This window comes from Monodelphis domestica, chromosome 1, assembly GCF_027887165.1.
Source record: "Monodelphis domestica isolate mMonDom1 chromosome 1, mMonDom1.pri, whole genome shotgun sequence".
NCBI classification, from domain to species: domain Eukaryota; kingdom Metazoa; phylum Chordata; class Mammalia; order Didelphimorphia; family Didelphidae; genus Monodelphis; species Monodelphis domestica.
In genome coordinates, this window is record NC_077227.1 from 392,268,757 (window position 1) to 392,289,311 (window position 20,555).

The 20,555-nt window shown below is 36.6% G+C and overlaps 1 protein-coding gene across 4 annotated transcripts in view; it reads left to right on the plus strand.

Annotated features, from left to right (window-relative positions):
- Window positions 1-20,555, plus strand: part of RNF130 (ring finger protein 130) — a 125,274-nt gene that overhangs the window by 72,440 nt on the left and 32,279 nt on the right. For all 4 annotated transcript variants that reach the window (XM_016425076.2, XM_007474178.3, XM_007474177.3 and 1 more), the window contains exons 4-6: window positions 4,491-4,562; window positions 7,896-7,978; window positions 17,240-17,336. In XM_016425076.2, coding sequence (XP_016280562.1) covers window positions 4,491-4,562; window positions 7,896-7,978; window positions 17,240-17,336 — 252 coding nt within the window. The remainder of the gene's footprint in view (window positions 1-4,490; window positions 4,563-7,895; window positions 7,979-17,239; window positions 17,337-20,555) is intronic.

The following is a 20,555-nucleotide window of genomic DNA, read 5'->3' on the forward strand; positions in this document are numbered from 1 at the left end:
GCATCCTGGTCTATCTGCCTCACTCATAAACCTACTTTTTGTCCTCATAATCCCATGATTCCTGCCTATTCTCCCAATCCATTAAGGCCAGACTAGAAAGAATAAAGAAAAAAATATGTAAGAATGAAAAAGTAGAAAAACATCAAATTGTAAAGAGCTTTAAATGCCAAACAAAGAACTTGTATTTGACCCTAAAGGTGATAGAAAACCACTAGAGTTTAAGTAAAGGAGAGGACCTATGCTTTAGAAATGTGCTTGGTCCCTGAGTGGGGGATAGACTGGGGTAGGAAGAGACATGCACAGGGGAGGCCAATAAGAAAACTATTGCAAAGTAAAGACAAGAGTTGACAAGGACTTGAATCATGCAGGTGGCTGCTTGAATAGAAGAAAATGGACATAAATGATACATGTAAAGGCAGAGATGACAAGATTTGACATTTGGTTAGATTTGTGCAGTCAATAAGAGTAAAAGTTGAGGATAACAACAAAGTTGCAAAAGTTGGCACCCGAGAAGATATTGATGCTTTTAACAATATAAAGAATTGAAATAGGTTTGGTGAGGAGAGAAGTGAATGAAGAATTCCACTTTATACATGTTAGAGTTTACGCTACCTATGAGACATCCAGTTCAAAATATTCAATAAGTGGGGACAACTAGATGTTCAGTGGATTGAGAGCCTAGCCCCGAAGATGGGAGTTCCTGGGTTCAAATCCGACCTCAGATACTTTCTAGCTGTGTGACCCTGGGCAAGTCACTTCACCCCCATTGCCTAGTCCTTGTCACTCTTCTGTCTTGGAACCCATACAGTATTGATTCTAAGATGGAAGATAAGGATTTCAAAAATATATTCGATTAGTACTTAACTGTTGTGGGACTGGAGCTCAGCAGAGAGACCGAATATATAGATCTGAGAATCCTCTGCATAGAAATATAGCTGGAAGCATAGAAGCTAATAAGATCACCAAGTTAGATAGAATACAAAATAAAGATTGATTGGAACAGAGATTGAGAGATACCTGTAGTTATCCGGCACAACAAGAATAAAGATCAAGCAAAGGAAACTACAAAAAGCAAAAAGGTAGGAGCCAAACCAAGAATAAAAGTGGTATCATAAGAACCCAGATCAGAGAGAGAGTGTCCAGGAGAAAAGTTGTCCAACCAAATGCTGCAGCAAGGTCAAAAAGAATGAGGGTCAAGAAGCACCTTAGATTTAGTGATCAATGGGGAGGAACAAGAGATCATTGGAAATTTTGGAGAGAGCAGCTTGAGTTGAATATGATTGGAAGAGGACTTAGAACAGGGTGAAAGAAGAAGAAATTTAGTGGAGAAGGCAAAGAAAGATATAGGTTAATAGTTATGTAGGTATGATCTAGTGAGAGAGTTTTTAAGAAAGAAGGAAACATGGGCATGTTTATAGGTGATAGGGAAGGAGCCAATCAATAAGGAGAGATTGAAGATTAGAGAAAGAACGGGGATGATAGTAGGGACAATCTGCTAGAAAAGGAAGGAGATATTATCAAGGGACTGTGTGAAGAGGTTGGCATTGTCAAGCATTAGGGCCACGTCTTCATCAGAAACCGAAATGAAGAGGAGAATAGGTGATTAGACCAAAGGGAAATAAAATGAAAGAGAAAGAAAAAAGAGTTTGGGGATCTTGTCTATGCCATTATAATTTTTTTAAAGGGGCTAAATATGAAACATGTTCCTGGCTATTGATAGGTCTAGGGGAGTGTGCTGGGGGAGGTTAAATAAGGAGATCTAAAATAGCTGCTTTGGAGAGTGACCTAGAGAATTGGTTAAGAAAGAACGAAACTTTCTTTCACCACTGAGGGCCCAGTTAAGATTAGATAGCATAAATCTTTCATTCAACAACATGGCCATCTTTGTAGGAAGTGGAGATGGAACAGAGGGTCATAGGTCATTGGAGGTGAGTATATTGGGGAACTAGGAAATTGGGACATTTGAAGAAACCTCTCTGTGTATGTTGAAGGCCCTAGTATTATGGCAGGGAAATAAGGAAGAATTTCTGGAGAGGAGAGATGAAGAAGGGGTAGTTATTGTCAGTTGATAATGGCTACCTGCAACTGGACTGGAAGGAAAATCTGGATAGCATGAACTTCAGTAAACTCATGGAAGAGATTTCTGAACAGTGATGGTAGAAGAGTGTGGAAGTGCAACAGTGAGCAAGGAGACCTCTGACAACCCTCCCACTATCAGTATCAGTGAGTCAGGAGTTATGAGAGAAAGTATTCTCTCTCAACTTTGGTAGAGGGAGGGTGTGTGTGTGTGTGTGTGTGTGTGTGTGTGTGTGTGTGTTTTCGTTCAATCTCCCTGAACACTATTCCTGCCTACATGCTGGTCAACTCTACCTATAACTTAGCATTTGTTGTTGATAGCACCCCCATCAGGTCTAAAACCCAAGTTGATTCTTTCTTCTTTCATCTCCCAGAGCTAATCATTTGATAAGCTCTTTAGATTTTACCTTCATAATATCCCATTAATCCATCCCTATCTTCTAGTGATACTACTGTAGTTGGAACTCTCCTAACCACTCATCCACATTATTATAATACCCCCTCGTTAGTCTCCCTTTAGTTTCTCTCCAATCTATCATTTATATAGCTTCCAAAATTACCTTCCTAAAGACCATGTCCTTCCTATGTTCAGATATCTTCAGTGGTTCTCTAATACTTCATAAATAAAATAAAAGTTTCTTATTTAAGATCCTAAATTGTTCTATTTATTAGTCCTTATTTAAGGTTCTAAAGTGCTAGATTTAGCATCAATCTACTTCTCTTTTATTTCATGTTATTCTCCTCACCTAATCTATTTCAGTCAAACCACATCCTACCAGCTGTATGACAAACTAACTAGACATGTCATTGCTGACATCCATGTATTTCTACAATATGTCCTTCTTGGAATGTAATTACTTTTTTAAAAATTCCTTATCTTCCACCAAGGCTTGGCACAGATGCTATCTTTCCTTCACAGAGACTGTTAACTGAAAGTTTTCTGTTCCTCATCAGATGTTCCTAGGATACTTTGTCTGGATTTCTCCTTTACTCCTTGCTCACTCCCTTCTTTGGGTTATAATGATCTGTATTTATTCTGTGGCATCCTTGATAGAATATAAATCCCTTGAAGGTGAAGGCCATGTCATTTTTATGTTTTTCTCCCCAGTGCTTTTTGAATTTATTGAATTATGTGAATGCTCAATAACATCCTTTATGTAGTTGTGGTAGCTGTGATCCAGGCACTTGAGAAGGTAATAGTCTTCTAGCACAAAGGCAATATAGACAAGTAAGTGGCATACTCGATAGAATATTGGATCTAGAATCAGGAAATCCAGCCTCAGGCACTTACTTGCTTTGTGACCCTGTGTAAGTCATTTAATCTGTCTGTCTCTTCATTTCTCCATTTATAAAATGAAGATAATAGGGAGCAGCTGGGTGGCTCAGTGGATTGAAAGCCAGGCCTAGAGATGGGAGGTTCTGGTTTCAAATCTGGCCTCAGACACTTCCCAGCTGTGTGATCCTGGGCAAGTCATTTAACCCCCATTACCTAGCCCTTACCACTCTTCTGCCTTGGAGTCAATACCCACTATTGATTCCAAGGTAAGGAGTTAAAAAAAATAATAATAATAAAATCAAATCAAATGAAGATAATAGTAACACCTATCTACCAAGATTGTTATAAGAATTTAAACAAGGTGATATTTGTTTTACAACCTTTGAAGCACTCTGTAAGTGCTAGCTATTATTATTATTAGAGTAAAAATAGATTGGGTAGAATAAATACTTAAAAGAATTGTTATTTACCTACCTAAGTGGCATGGGTTAGGTAAAATAGAATCCTGTAACTTAATTAATCAGGGAAGATTCCCTAGAGGAAAATGGAATAGCAGAAGATGGCAGGAGACAGAACGGTCTGTGAGTGATAAATTTAGCAGAATCAGAAGAAAAGTTTAATTTTAAGTGAGAATGAGTATAGCAGGAATATGGAAGGGGGAGAAGCATACTAAAATATGGCTTATTCATATAATAGTGATTGGTGTCACCATTTTGCAGTGAAAGAGTTTAGGATAGTGTAACCAGTTTAGAAGATCAAAAAGGTATTTGACATGACATAGCATTTTGGATCCAAAACCTCCAGACAGACCTATGCAGTGGTAACTCTTGACACTTGACTCTCTTAATAATGCCATTGAAATGTTGACTTTTTTGAGATGTCTGGTGTCTCAGCAGTGCTGTACAAATTATCTGTTCTGCTGCAGCTGCTGTCTGTCTTCATCTGGCTCCTAGACTCTGGCCACTGCCCATTTCTAAATTTGGAACCCTTTTAGGAATCTTCTACTCTGATATCTCACTGATGTGGCAGAGAGAGTGAGGCAGGATATTAGTACCTGAACAAATTAAATTATTTAAAAGAAAAAATTGTATGAAGTCTTGACATTTTAATACCTGCTTTTTCTTTTCAATTTTTATAGCGTCGTCTTGGAGATGCAGCCAAGAAAGCCATCAGCAAATTGACAACAAGAACAGTAAAGAAGGGTGATAAGGTATGATAATGAAGAAATTTTATCATGTCAAATATAAACAAAAGTTAATTTTTGTTTTGGTGTACAAAAAATACTTCTATTGCGGTTTTAATTTTATTCGTTGTAAAATTCTAAAGATATGATGTGTCCTAGGAGCAAGTGGGTGACTCCGTAGATAGCCAGGCCTGAGATGGAAGGTACTGGATCCAAATCTGCCCTCAGACACTTCCTAGCTGTATGACCCTGGGCAAGTCACTTAACCACCATTGCCTAGCACTTACTGCTCTTCTGCCTTAGAATGAACTGATTCTAAGACAGTACGTAAGAGATTTTTAAGCTATAATGTGCAAGGGCACATTTCAAACAAATATCCCTTTCTGGTCTTGGCTACATTGTGTCATTTGGAAGCTTTCTATAGAAGTCTCTAGCTTTCCCAAAGGATAAATTCTCTTGCTATTTTGATGTTATTGTTTGTTCAGTCATTTCAGTTGGATCTGACTCTTCATAACCCCATTTGGGGTTTTCTAGTCAAGGATATTGGAGTGATTTGCCATTTCCTTCTCCAATTCATTTTATATATGAGGAAACTGAGGCAAAGTTAAGCAGTTTGCTAAGGGTCACAGAGCTCTAATTGTCTGAGGCCAGATTCGGACTCGAGAAGATGAGTATTACTGACTGTAGACCCAGTGCTCTAGAATCTACCATGACACCTAGCTGCCATTAGCATCACTGAAATGGCCTTAGTCTGCTCTAACTACTTTTTTTCCCTAGTAAAGCTAGTTTTCCTTCTGCTAAAATTTTGTATTCTTAAATTAATTATAGTGATAGAATTGTTGGACAGATAATTAAGAGAACTCTGATCAGTACTATATCAATTGCAATTCCAAAGAGGATCTGTGCTACCCACCTCTTGACAGTAAAGTTATAGATTCAAGATGCAGAATGAGACAGCTTTTTGGATGTGGCCAATGCTAGTATTTGTTTGGTAAAACAACTTTGCATATTAATTACAAAAGTTTTTGGTTTGGTTTTGTTCTGTTTTGTATTAAAAGAATAGGAAGTAGAAGGGAACAATAAGTAATACTTTGTTATTTTAAAAAAATTAATAAAGAAAATTAGAGGATTGGGTTTTAGTGTCTAAGAAGTCCCTTCCAGTTCGAAATCTATGACTTATGTGACTATAATTTTGAATATTGCTGTTCAAATTGAGTACACCCTATATCTACCTCTCTGGAAAACATTATTTTTCTGTGACTAAATCTCTCATATTCAAATTTTAAAAGGATTTTTTAATTGACTTCTGTGTACAGATAACTATCAGGGCCTGAAGTAATTCAGTCAGCTCCCCTGCCCAGATTATATCTAAAGTTCAATTTCAGATGCTACATTTTAGGAATAACATTGACAAAACAGAGCCAAACCAAAAGAAGGTAAACCAAGATGGTGAGAGAACCAGAAGACATATGTTCACATGTCATATTTCTTAAAGGATTTATGGATCTTTAGCCTGGAAAAGAGGTCTAAGAAAGGACATTGATGAATGAAAATAGCATTTTCTAAGCACTATGTGTCAGGTATTATGTCAAGTGCTGGGAATACACATAAAATAATGAAACAGTTCTAGCCTTCAAGAAATGTTTATATAGTGAGTGAGTTTTTTAATTTTTATTTTCATATCCAAACTCTTTCCCTCCCTTTACCCTCTCCAATACCCAGTGAGAAAGCAAGAAATACAGTCTCCATTATACATACAAAGCCATGCAAAACATTTCCACTTTAGCCATGCCACAGTTGGATGGATGGATGGATGGATGGATGGATGGATGGATGGATGGATGAATGAATGAATGAATGAATGAATGAATCAGGAAAATAAAGTGAAAAAATATGCTTCATTCTGTACTCAGTTCATTACTTCTCTTTAGGGAAATGGATAGTATTTTTTTATCATGAATCTTTTGAAATGGCCATGGATCATTTTATTCATCAGAGTTGCTAAGTCTTTCTCAGTTGATTATCATTACAGTATTGCTATTAATGTGTACAATATACTAGGAGTTTATATTTTAATAGGAAAAGATAATATTTAAAAGAGAGAGTAGTGGCCAGGTAAGAGAGTTTTGGAATGAGAAGTCATGGAGATGTAAATTGATCCATAAGGTAGTTGATTGACACACCTTTTTCAGAAGCAGTGGCTTTATTGATTAGATAACTGTGCCCAGAGTAAGAGATGGAAATGAGTATCTCTTTCAACTCTTGAGACTGTCATCTTCCACCCAGAGTATTTCTCTCCATTTATCTCTCCACAAATATGTGCCATCTTTTACTACTCCCCAAGGCAATTGTGTTTGGCAGAACAAGAATCCATGCTGGATAGATGATTAGAGCAGACAGATCTGTGAACAGTCAGCCAGGCTGCATTTTATGGGGAATATTCAGGTTCTTTCTACCTCTTTTCTTGGTCCCACCCCAGGTATGGGGTGAGAATTATTTAAACTACATTGGCATTAGGAAGAATCAATAGGAAGGAATGGAGTCAGGAGATGCTGGAAAGGAGAAAGCATTGACAGGCTTGGTGACTTGTCAAATGGTTGAAAAGAGGCATGAAGGTGAAAGAAGGATCAAAGATTATTTGAAACCTGAATGACCAAAAGAATGATGCCAGTAGCAAAAATAAAAAATTCCGTTATAGAAATTAATTTTGGGGAAGGAGTTAATAGTCTAGTGTTTTGTTTTAGATAAGTAGAGTTTGAAATGCTAGTGGAAGATACAAGTGAACACATCTAGTAAGTAGTTGCAAATGGTAATTTGGGAATGTAGTCAGGACTAGAAATATAGATTTGGAACTTATTCACAAAAAAGTAACAGTCAAAGCCTTAGAAATGGTAGAAAAGAATTCTAGAGTCAGTACTTTTGGAAACACCTATATCTATGGAGTGGGAATGGGAGGAGGTACTGGGAAGTAGAGGAAAAAGCAGCGAGGAAGTTAGAACCACCAAGAAAACAACTGAGAGAAGCAGAAGCAGGAGATTTGATATTAATATGGTATTAGAAATCTAGAAAGTAGTTTCATTCTGACGATGGAAGCAGAAGCCAGATAACAAGGGTTAAAGGAGTTGAAGTTATGTAAGGAAGTAGAGTCAATAAATGCAGAAAAAAAAACTTTAGAAAAGTTTGATGGTGAAGGAATGGTAGTTGTGATTTTAACCTTTTTTTTTTTAAGCATCTTCTTTCATAACCAACTTGCTTATTTTGTAGCCACTAGAGAATCTAAAGGCTGCTAATAATAGTGTTTTTTTCCTTGCTCATATAATTTCAATACATTACTTTTTGCTCTTGTACTGTGTCTTTCAGGAAACAGACCCAGACTTTGATCATTGTGCTGTGTGCATAGAGAGCTACAAGCAAAATGATATCGTTCGAATTCTGCCTTGCAAGTAAGCCCTTGTTTAACCTGTTTATAGAAATCAATTTTGTTTTTAAACTAAGAAAACTTCTGAGATCATAGACTTTGAAAGTATTTTAACACCCTTTTTTCAATCCAGGACCCGACCCCTTTTTACAAATGGGTCCTAGAAAAGTAAAATGATTTGCTCATAATGCTCATGGGCTTAATTCAGAGTTTTATAAAACCAAGTCTGTTTTTCCTCAATGAACTTACAGTCTAATGGGAATGATAAAGTATATGCACAGATAAATATAATAAAATTAGAAGTGCCCATGAAGTATACAAAATCTTAAGAGGTCATAACTGAAAAATTACTTCCAGCTGAAGTCAGTAGTATCACAGAGAAAGTGGCATTGAGCTAGGTCTTAAAAGATGGCTAATGTATCCACAAGGAGAAATAAGAACATTCCAGATTTAGGAAACACCAAGGGAAAAGATAGAGAAGTGGGAAAGTATGGCCCAGATTTGGAGATTGTTGAATATTATAGCTTGGCCAAAGCATAAAATGTTCTTGATTAAGGAAATGCTCTGTAAATCTTAAAGTATATAAATGAATCTTTTTTTAAAGGGAATTAATGTGATATTAACTATACCATAAGAGGTTACGTTGAAGGAACTATGGATATTTATTCTAGAGAAGAAAAGACTTGGAGAGACATGAAATCTATCTTTAGGTGTTTTAAGGTGTAGAAAAGCTATTAAAATTATTCCACCTATCCCTAGAGAATGAAGTTAGTACTATTTACAGTATCTCAGTGTTAGAAAGATCTAAAAAGCCATATAGTCCAATCCATACCTGATCAAGAATCCCATCTCCAGTATTCCCCAGGAAAGTCATCTTGTAATATCTGCTTGAAGACCTCCAATGAGAAACTTTTCTTTAAGTCAGCCCATTCTACTTTTGGATGGTTCTAATTATTAGGGTACTTTTGCTTACATGAAGTCTGAGGCTTTCTCTATTTTTAATTTCTACCATTATTCTTGATTGTTCTTTCTAGGGTTAAGAACAAGTATAATTACTCTTTTTATATGACAACTTTTCCAATATTTGAGGACAACTGTTGTGTCTTCCCAAGTCATCTCTTTTCAAGGCTGAATGCCCCCAGTTCCTTCAACCAGTTCTCAGATAGCATCATTTCCAGTCATCTCTGCAAGCTCTCTTCTAGAGAAGCTTCAGTTTGCCCTAAAATGTGGTTCCCAGAATATATATGTGGTCATATATGACCTGACCAGGACAAAGTATAATGAAACAACCTCTCTTGATTATTCTTTTCTGGTTGCAGCTTGGTATGGCATTAGCTTTTTTGGCTACCATGTCATATAATTGAACTTATGTTGAGCTTGTGATCCACTAACAACATTGTTTTCACAGGCACTATTTATTTTCTGACTATATTTCCCCCACCTAACAATTAGGACATTGAATTTTTTTAACCCAAGATTAGAACTTTACAATTATCCTTCCTAAATTGCATTTTATTTGAAAAATTACTTCCAACTGAAATCAGAGGTTTCACAGAAGAAGGTGGCATTGAGCTAGGTCTTGAAAGATGGGTAATTTGGCCACAAGTAGAAATAAGAACTTTCCAGGCTATAGCCCACCATCCCAGTTTGTTGAAGTCTTTTCATATCCTGATTCTGTCATCCAGTCTATTGGCTACCTCTCCCAACTTCATATCATCTGAGTATTTGTCAGGTATGCCTTTATGGGTTCATCTAAGTAATTGACAAAAATGTTGAATGGCAGCAGGCCCATGGATAGATACTTGAATCATTCCTTTAGCAACCTCTTTTTTTTAACCCTCACCTTCCATCTTAGAATTAATATTGTTTATTGGTTCCAAGGCAGAAGAGTGGTAAGGGCTAGGCAATGGAGGTCAAGTGACTTGCCCAGGGTCACACAGTTAAGAAATGTCTGAGGCCAGATTTGAACCTAGGATCTCCCATCTCTAGACTTGGCTCTCCACCCATTCAGCTACCCAGCTGCCCCCTACCAACCTCTTTCTGATTCGATCTTAATCTATTGTGGCTACTCTTTTAAAATTAAAATTTTTAAATTGAAAATTCACCTTCTTCATTGCATTTCCCTCCCTCCATTGATAAAGAAAAATAAAACCCTATCTAATAATAATAATCATTACTCCTTTATCCATTATTGAATCCACCCAACTCTGATATAAAAAACAGACCTGGAAAACAAGTGAAGGCAAAATAATTTAAGATCCATTGGACATCTCAAAAACCATGACTTTTTAAAAACCTAGATACTATATTTCAAGAAATTATAAATGATAACTCAGTGACAAATTTAGAAATAGAAAGAATTCCCCCAATAACCTCCTGAAAGGAATGCCAAAAGGAAAGTCCCAGCTAAAATCTCCAAAGTTTCTACATCAAAGGAAATATATAATTGCAATCAAGATCACACAAGACCTGGCAGCTTCTGCTCTAAACAAGAGATCTTGAACTCTAATATTTCCAAAAAGCAAGAGGCTTATAACCAAAAATAACCCTGAAAAGTTCAGTTCATCCAACAGGGGGAAAATGTATTTTTAATGGAATAGAGAACTTTCAAGAATTTCTGATGAAAAGGGGGCAGCTGGGTGGCTCAGTGGATTGGGAGCCAGGCTCAGAATTGGGAGTTCAAATCTGGCCGCAGACACTTCCTGGATGTGTGACCCTGGGCAAGTCACTTAACCCCCCATTGCCTAGTCCTTACCACTCTTCTGCCTTGGAACCAATATGCAGATTGATTCTAAGATGGAAGGAAGGATTAAAAAAAATAATTCTTGGTGAAAAGATCAAAACTGAGTAGGAACAGTAAAATACAAACATAAGAGTCAAGAGAAAGCTAAATTTAATTGATTGAATGGAAGGAGATAATATAGTTCTAACATTTTCATGAAGGTGGAGAAATAAGTGTCTCTTCCTAACCTCTGAATATCTTCAAAGGGTTTTGAGAAGCTCAAATAAGAAAATAAAGGTTGTAGCATTGGGTCAGTTCTATCCTGATGGTGTGAAGAGGGAAAGGGAGAGAGTAAAGAGAGGAATATTAAGAGGGTAAAAGGGAGGAAGAACCTTATTTCTCAAATTAGAGAGAGAGAATAATATACAAAGAGAGGAAAGGATAAGAAATGAACCTCACTTTCATCTAAAACAGATTGTACTCTCAAACTCATAAATAGTTTGATATGGAAATACATTAAACTTACTGTGGAAACAAGCAGTGATGACAAAGAAGGGAAGGGATTAAGAGAGGATAACACTGGGGAAGGAATAGTTAAAAAGCAAAACAAACTTTCTGATTTTAAAGGAAAGGAATTAAAAGGGTAGAGGTCTTGCAAAGAACTAGAATCCAAAGGAGTGTCTCAGAAGACAAAGAAAGCCTAAACAAAATTGTAGAATATGAATGTAATGGAATATTATTGTGCCATAAGAAATGACAAAAGAGACAAAATGAAATTCAGAGATCCCAAGTACTATGAATAGATGCAGAAGGAAGTGAGCAAAACAGCTGAACAATTTATACAAGAACAGCAATGTTATAAAGGAAAATGAATTGAAAGTCCTAAGATCCCTGATCAGTATAATGATTAGTCATATCTCTAGAAGATCTATGATGGCATATATTGTTCACCTCCTGATAGAGAGATGATGGAGGCAAGGTACAAAAAAGACATTTTTTAGATGTGGCCACTATATGAATTCATTTTGTTTTATCATGCTTATTTGTTATGGGAGTTTTTTCTTCTTCCTCTCATCTTTTAAGGATAGGATAGGGCCCGGGAAGAGTTTAGCAGTAGTGGTGCCAGAAAGAAGCATTGTCACATTTTTTCAATACACAAACAACAAAAGGAAGTTCAAGGGGAAACATAGACAAGCAGAACGGTTTCAAGTAATTTCAAGTACTTGAAAGTTGCAAGTATTTCCATGTATAGAATTTATTTTATATTTATTTTTAAAATGAAGATTCATGATTTCACATAGAATTCCCTTTTTGTCTTATTTTCCATATGGAAATATTCTTTTTTTAGCATTTTAAGTTCAGAATATTTTTTTCTAATTATCTCAAGATTATAAATGGAAAACAGGGGCATCTAGGTTGCTCAATAGATAGAGAGCCAGATAGGAGATCCTAGGTTCAAATCTGGCCTTAGACACTTCTGAGCTGTATGATCCTGAGCAAGCCTTGGAACCAATACTTAGTACTGCTTCTAAGATGGAAGGTAAGGGTTTAAAAATAAACAAATGAAAAAGCATAAAGCACTTACTGTGTGCAGAGTATTTTGCTAAGTTCAAGGGGGGGGGGGGAGAATCGAAAAGCAAGATACTCCCCACTCTCCAGGAGCTCATTACAATGGGGGAAGCCAACATGTATAGGATGTTTCAGGCGCAAGTCAATAGTCCTTAGGGTGCAGAAACAAAGAACATGATAATATATCTTCTGTAATGTTATATATATTGATAAAGCTCTCAGCTTCAAATGTTAAATCACTTGTTAGTAATACAACTTTTAGTGATAACTTGCTTCCCTGGCTTTTTAGTAGTTGTAGCTACTTCCCTTGCCTATGGCTACAGGTTCCAGGCTAAAAGCAGAGCTGCTAGTCTAGGTGGTGCTATTGTTTAGGGCTCTTGAAATCACCATCCAGGGAAATTCACCAGTTAATGTTGTTGGGAGGTTGAACCCTATCTCCAAAACATTCGTTCCCTTTCACAATGCCTACGAGAACCAAGCTGGAAACAGGGCCATTGGTTTGTTGGACATTATATTGTAAGGGTTCTTGAGCTTGGGGTTGTACAGCAGTGTCTGAAGAGGGGTGACAGTAAAGGTAATTTGACTTTCCTGGCACATAGCGCCTCTAACCCTCTCTCAGAATTTCTTGTTGCTTCATCTGAACTGGCTTCTCTGTCCTGTATGTGGCATTTGTTCAGTAGTTGGTACTGGTGGATGATGGCCTATCTGTTCTCTTGGTGACGGCAGCTTGGGGCTAGACTTTGAAGTAGTTGTAGTAGTTCAGCAGGCACTTTATATCTTCTATACCTGTATTGGTTAAAGTGTGGCACACGTGGAGGGGGCTGCTCTGTTCCCCATCTCCACCATGCCTAAGGACAATGTCCACGTGCCCTGCCCCTCTGCCCAGCAACCCAATGCAAGCACTTCCTCCTTCCTCTCTCTGGGGTAATAGGGGCAGTTTGGACACACAGTCTCTAAAAGGTTCACCAATGCTGCTCTATACATTTCGTATATGTCAGCTACTTCCCCTCTCAACATGGTGCCTCATTGCTTCAGCTAGGCTGGTGGGCCTATCCCATCAATGATAGTTAGTCAACATTTGGTTCTAATCATGGTGGAAATAATGGGCCCTTTCTCTCTAAAAGCTTTTATCATCATTCTTTACTTCATTTCTCCCTTATAGATACAAATGTAGAAGATAAAGAAGATTGATATGACTTGTTTCTGACCCCAGGACAGTCCTTGAAAAAAAAATTTAGTAAATACTGTAAGAGTTAAAATTTGAGGGGAAACTGGGGCAGGTAGAAATTAGTTTCTCTCTGCAAGGAGTATTATGTTTTTATGAGATTTATTAAAGGTTAAGGATTAAAGAAAATACAGAGCAAGAAAGCACGTGTCTAGGCCCAGAGAGGCCTAGACAACCTCACTCACATCATGAGACGCGTCTGCTCAGAAGCAGAAGTAGAAAAGAGACCTCAGTAGGCAGAGAACTCCTTTAAATAATAATTTGTGATCTCGCCCAGGTGAGAATTCAGTGCGATTACAAAGCATTCTGGGAAGTGAGCAAAGACTTCTGGGGACTGAAGTCCTGGATTCAAGTTTCCATTTTAACATTTCCTCTTGTGATCATTTTGGGGGGGGGGGAGAAACATTTTTCCCCAAAAAGGATCATAAAAACATAATCAACTTAAAGATTACAATAATTTGAGGATAAGTGAGAGGAAAAAAAAACAATAATTGCTGGATGCATTGACAAAAAGCCAGTTAGGGGGCAGTCCCCTTTGGCATGAAAGTATACATACAAATAAATGTTCAATCAACCACACCCAAAGTTCATTCTTGTGCAGCTTGTGGTCTGGAGGCTTCTTCATGGTGTCTTCTCCAACAGTTCAGTTTCTAGATTCAGGGAAGTAGCATCTTTCTTTACCTAAAATTCTTCTTAAAGGGGAATTTAAACTTTGCAATTTAAATAATGATATTTTTTACATTTCCCCATGTTGTGGGTGATTGAAAAATACAGGATCACTTAGGGATGCATGGCTGAGGTATGAGGTATATGAATCAGTTGGCAAAATAAAAAAGAAAAATTTCTGGATGAAAATGTAGACTATCAAAGTCTTATGTGTAAAAATTCCAAGTAAAAGAAAAATAAATCTATAACAGGTCCTTGAATCAGGGCCCAATTAAATGATCTAAGCAATGATTCATTTACCCAGTCAGTAACCAGGACTACAGAAAGTTACCACACTATGAAAGACAGAAAAAAGGGACTAGATTGTAGGAGCTGAATTTGAGATACTTAGTAGAATGTGGAACAAGGAAGACCTGCCTTTAACACATGTTAAACAGCCGCAACCTCGAACCCCAAATACGTTCAACTTCTCTTTGTCTAGGCTCAAAATTATATCAATCCCACCAGAATTGGTTGGTCTCTTTGACCTTGTGCTCGATTGGCGCTATGCAGTGGCTCTTTTGTGTATATCTTGTCCTAGAATCCGACAGAATTATTAAGTAAGGTGCCATAATTTATTTTAAACAATTAATGGCATCATTTTAATATTCTCAAGCTTTTGGGTCATGCATTAGCAAATGTATCTTAAACTTATAGTACTGAAAAATCAAAAAGTTAAAGAAAATCTTAATACTGGTAACATGTGCTTCAAATATAAAAAGGAGAGAAAAAAATTAAAAAACCTGAAATAGTATATTGCACATGCAAGAAAAATATAATAATAAAAGAGCTTTAAAAATAAAAAATGTAGCTTATAATCATTGACACACTGTATCAGCTAAGAAAATATAGAATGCAAAGCTTTCTCACCAAAAATGAGACCCATTTCTTCTTCATATCTGGCCATGATCCACTGTGAGTGAAAGCAAATGAATTGAGCAGTAGTATAAATATGTAGTTATCAATACCCCCAAAATTCTCAATAGCCCAATTAATTACAATAGCAAACAAACACGATATATATTTCACATAAGTTGCTGTATGGCATTTTTTTTTAATGTATACTTGTCACAAGTTTTTACAGACATAGCAAGTCTTCCAACCTTGGTGAAAATATTTTTAAACAAAGTAAAACTTATTTGGGGTTTTAGAATACCATCAAGAAATCTAGATATCATTCTGGTGGAAGTAAAGTAGTAAGCTAAAGAGTATAAATGAGGGGTGCTCCTTTTTTGGAGGCTTTTTAGGGGTACAAATGCCCTGAGATTAACTGCCCAACTTCCATTCACATATTTAGAAATGGGGGAAGGTACGGAGTTATAAAATGTATTTCACTTCAGCTACTAGAATGGGCCTTAGGGGCAGGCAAAATAACCAGAGATTGTTAAAAAAATTTTTCTAAAAATCATTTCTAAAAAACCCTTAAAATCAATTGAGATATTTAGCACATTAAATTTTCTAAAGGTTGTTCTAGCAATTGTAACCAGTTCTGAAGTCCATCTATCCTCTATGTGACAATTTACAAAGTCAAAAATAGAAAGGCTGTTTTTTCATATATGGGCTTAAATACAATAATATTTGTTCAGTATGGTTATAAGGGAAAAGCAACAGAATTTAACAGTAGTTAAAACTCAGTAAATTAAAATGATTCAGTGTAACAGAATAATATTGAATACAGTAATATATTAATTTAAAATCACATAGTTAAACCTTAAAGAAATCAAACAGTAAAATGCAATTGAAATACAGAGATTTGTATAAACCATTGGAGCCTGAAATGCCTTAAAAATATAACCTCCAGTCTCTTTAAAGTTCCTTGGGGATTTTTTTATCCATTTAGATGTCTATTGTCGGAAGGCAAAGTGGTAAGGGGTAGGCAATGGGGGGTAAAGGACCCATCCAGGGCCACACAGCTGGAAAGTATCTGAGGCCAGATTTCAACCCAGGACCTCCGGTCTCTAGGCCTGGCTCTCAGTCCACTGAGACAACCAGCTGACTCCCTAAAGTTAGCTAAAAGGTTTTTCAGAGATGAATTTTTTTCCTGACACGCAGGTGAAGTCAATAAAAGGATCAATGCAATTAAAAGATATCCTTGTAAAATAGCCATGTTTTTAAGTTCCTCCTTTGAAAAAAACCTTTCCTCTTTCCCTTTTTCTCTCTCCCCTCCTACTATCTGCCCACAAGGAGGCCAATACCCCCGTTTGTTATCAGCTGGTAGAAATGAGTCCTGAGCGATCTGTTCCAAGGCTAGAGTTTTGCTGGGGCCGGCGGGCGGGTCACCAGGTGATCGAGATCTGGGTTGAACAGGGACTGGGTGATCGAGAGAGAGCACCAGGGTGGGCAGGGCTGGGACCAGGTGAGCGATATCAATCAAACAGGTCCAGATTACAGGCAACAGTAGCCGGCCAGAAGGGCTGTGACCAGGTGATCAATATTGAATCAAGAAAGTCCGAAGTGGATGGCTGCCGGCAGGAGCTGATCAAGATGGTTTTCTAAAAAAACATCTTGGAGAAATGTGGCTTAAAAAATAATTTCTAGGCAGTAGCTATTAAAAGCTGAACTTAATAGAGAAAAGAATCAGAAGATTGAGATATTTCATTTTCCCAAAGTAGTTATGCGAAACTGTAAGAATTAAAATTTGAGGGGACACTGAGGCAAGTAGAAATTAGTTTCTCTCTGCAAGAAGTATTATGTTTTTATGAGGTTTATTAAAGATTAAGGATTAAAGAAAATACAGAGTAAGAAAGCACGTGTCTAGGTCCAGAGAGGCCTAGACAACCTCACTCACATCATGAGACGTGTCTGCTCGGAAGTAGAAAGAGGAAAGAGACCTCAGTAGGCAGAGAACTCCTTTAAATAATAATTTGTGATCTCGCCCAAGTGAGAATTCAGTGTGATTACAAAACATTCTGGGAAGTGAGCAAGGACTTCTGGGGACTGAAGTCCTGGATTCAAGTCTCCATTTTTACAATACCCAAGTTAATTATATACCTAATTATTTAAGTTTTGATTGTTAATGTTTAATTCTATGATTGCTGTAATAAAATTCTTTTTTTATTTAACAGGCATGTTTTTCACAAATCCTGTGTGGACCCCTGGCTTAGTGAACACTGTACTTGTCCTATGTGCAAACTGAACATTCTGAAGGCCTTGGGAATTATGGTATGTTTCTTAATGGAGTCTTGTATCCAGATTATTTTCTATGTTTAGCCTAATAATTTGTATTTGTATAGTATTTTATAACTGTTAAGTGCTCTATAGACATTAACTCGATTTGAAGACGTTATTATATTTTCAGATGCAGGATAAGTTGCATACCAGAAAACTCTAGAATTATTTGATAAAATCATTTAATCTCCCTGAGTTTTTAATGATCTCAATCCATCAAATAGCAGAAAATAGCAATTTTTCACATAACTACTTTTCACAAAGTAGATTTATGTACATTTTCTTCCAAGTAACTAAAAACTCTTTATAGTCTAGTTAAACCCATGATATTCCCAGAAGAGCATTGACAACTATTGTGTCACTTTGAAGACAAGAAGGGCAGGAATGCCTGAAATATAAACTAGGCAAATGTGGTTCTCTTAAATATGACATCCAGAAAAAGTAAAACTGGAATGAAGATAAAAGGTTTTGTGAGTGTTTTCCAGAGAATGGGTAATATACAAGATGAACTATAGAGTTTAAAGTAAGAAGGTATCCCTTGAGATTTGCTGGGATGAGATCTATGTCTGGAATATGAATGATGTATATATGTATATTCATGTATTATTGAATCTATGCATATGTATGTATACACATATCATCATCATCAAAAGAAACAGGATAAAGTGGGAGAAAGGGTACAGTAGCATTGTTTGTCAAAAAGATATACTCATGTAAGGAAAACCAGGAACCAAAGCAGGACCTTTGGGGGAATGGGGGAAAGTATTTATGTAAAGATCAAATAGAGGCAGAAACAGAAGTGATATTGTCACCAGAGGTTGCATCCCACAGGAATCCATTTTTATTTGAGTTTGACATTAATACTATATGCCACTCAGACAGAAAAGACAAATAAATAAAGCTGAGAAACATCACAGACCTAACACAGAAGCATAATGGAATAATGGTAGGAAGCTTCAATTATCCAGACATCTATTTGAGCTATCTCTACAAAAGCCATTGCAACCCAACTTGACTTCATGATAGTTTCACCCTTCAAAAGGCAGAGTTACCAAGGATAGCTTTTATGCTAGATGAGCTGGCTAGTGGTATAGAAATTATGAGAGCCATAGGTACAATTAATCACTCCACCCCAGAATTTGTGAAAGAGGAGGAGAGAAAAGCCAAAAATAGTCTCATACACATTCTAGATTTTATGAGAGAAGATTTTAAAGGGTTTTCACAGAGGGGTAAGTAGAATCCTGTGGACTAAAATTCTGCAGGAGAAGCCAGTCCACAAGGGATAAAAAGCTTTCAACAATGAAATTCTGAAGGCAAGAAGGAAAACATTTCTGATGAGAATAGAAAAGAGAAGTTGTCTCAGAGACTAATGTGGATGCACAAGGAACTCATCAACAACTTACATTAGTGTCAAATTACTTGGCACAAGTAGTTTCATTTTGTGAAAACAGAAGCCATGCATGTTTGCTTCTGACACCAGGTTGTCACAGAACATTTGTCCTTTACCAGATAAAACAAGGTGGAGCTGATTCCCTACTGTTGACACTTTCCCTCTGAGTTGAATGCTGGATTTTGTGCCATTGATCTCAAGCTTTAATTTTAAAGAATGGCCTTGCAAAAGTTATAGCAGTGATTTGTAATGAGCAAGATATTGTGGTGGCTGTTGGTATGAGGAAATCAAGTGTTTCAAGGATCATTCAAGTCCACAATGACACAGGATCATCTGTACTAAACACAAAGGAACTGTGATTAAAAAATGAAAAGGAGAACCAAAAAGTAATGAACTATTGCTGTAAAAAAATTTAAGCCTCATAAAACAAGCAGAAATCTTTGGAGAGACCTGGCAGTTGAAGAGGTTGTTATTGATTCCTTTACAATGCAGGATAGGTCTATTGAAGTTGGAAGAACAGTAAGAAGATTCATAAAACAGTTGCCAACCATTATTCTGAAGGAAAAAAACATTATAGATAAGACAAAACAAAGATGAGAGCCCTGAAGTTTGGGGAAATATCATTTTAAATTATAAAACTCATTTTTTCATTCAAGGCTCTTGTAACTAATGATTGTGATAAGTCTAGGTGAGAGGCAGCTAGGAGGATTAGTGGATAGAGTGCCAGGCCTGGAGTTGGAAGACCTGGATGGATTTAAATCTCACCACAGATACTTTCTAGCTGTGTGACGCTGGGCAAGTCATTTAACCCCAATTGCCAATCCCTTACCCACTCCTCACAGATATTTGTATTGATTCTAAGACAGAAGGTAAGGTGGTGTGTTTGTTTGTTTGTTTTAAGTCTAGGTGTATCTTTAAGAGCTGGACATTGTCATCAAACTGTATTACATGTTTTACTTCCAGAGGGGTTTCCATTTTGATATACTGAGAAGCAGAATTATTAAAGAAATTACTAAATGGAAATAGAATAAAACAGCACAGTCTTGTATCATGACACATGTCATGAAAGATTAAGAAATGTATTCAAGAGATAGAGACAAACATGCTTTAGTGACCAAGGAGTTTGCCTGATTTAAACCTCTTTGGAAATTTGTGGGATTTATTCAAAGCTAGACTTAGGAAAGTGGGCTGTTCATCAAAGTTATATATATTTAAAATCCAATGTCCTAAGTGTATTTTTATGATAAATAAAGAATAAATGTCAAAGTATTGTGTTACAACAAAAGAAGGATATATTATATATTTAAATCATTTAAAGTTGTAAGGTTTATTGTATTTAATTATTTTGCTTTTCCCAGTTAATTCACATAGCATTGTTGGTTTAAAAAAATCAGTACAAAAGATGGAAGCAAAGGTAGGTAAAGGAAGTTGAAGATAAAAGGATGACATAGTTCTTAAAGAATTGTATTTGCAGTGCCAGTGCTCAGAATGACCCAATACTGAGAAAGAAATTTAAGATTAACAAAGTAGTCAGAGGAGGGAAAAGGATCAAAGAAGAGGTAGGATTGCTACTTAGGATGGAGAGAGTGATGATAGCAGATGGAGGGAAAACAATTTTTCTTTTCAAGGAAAATGATGTTTAGACTAGAAAGGACAAAATAAAAAAGGAATAATAACAGTTAAAAGACTGAAATAAATAAGAAAATACTAAGAGAGCACCTAGCTTCCCTTGTGTCTTGTATCCAGTGAAGTACAATAGGATATTTCAAGATTTGGCAAATGTGGGGGCAACTGGGTGGCTCAGTAGACTGAGAGCCATGCCT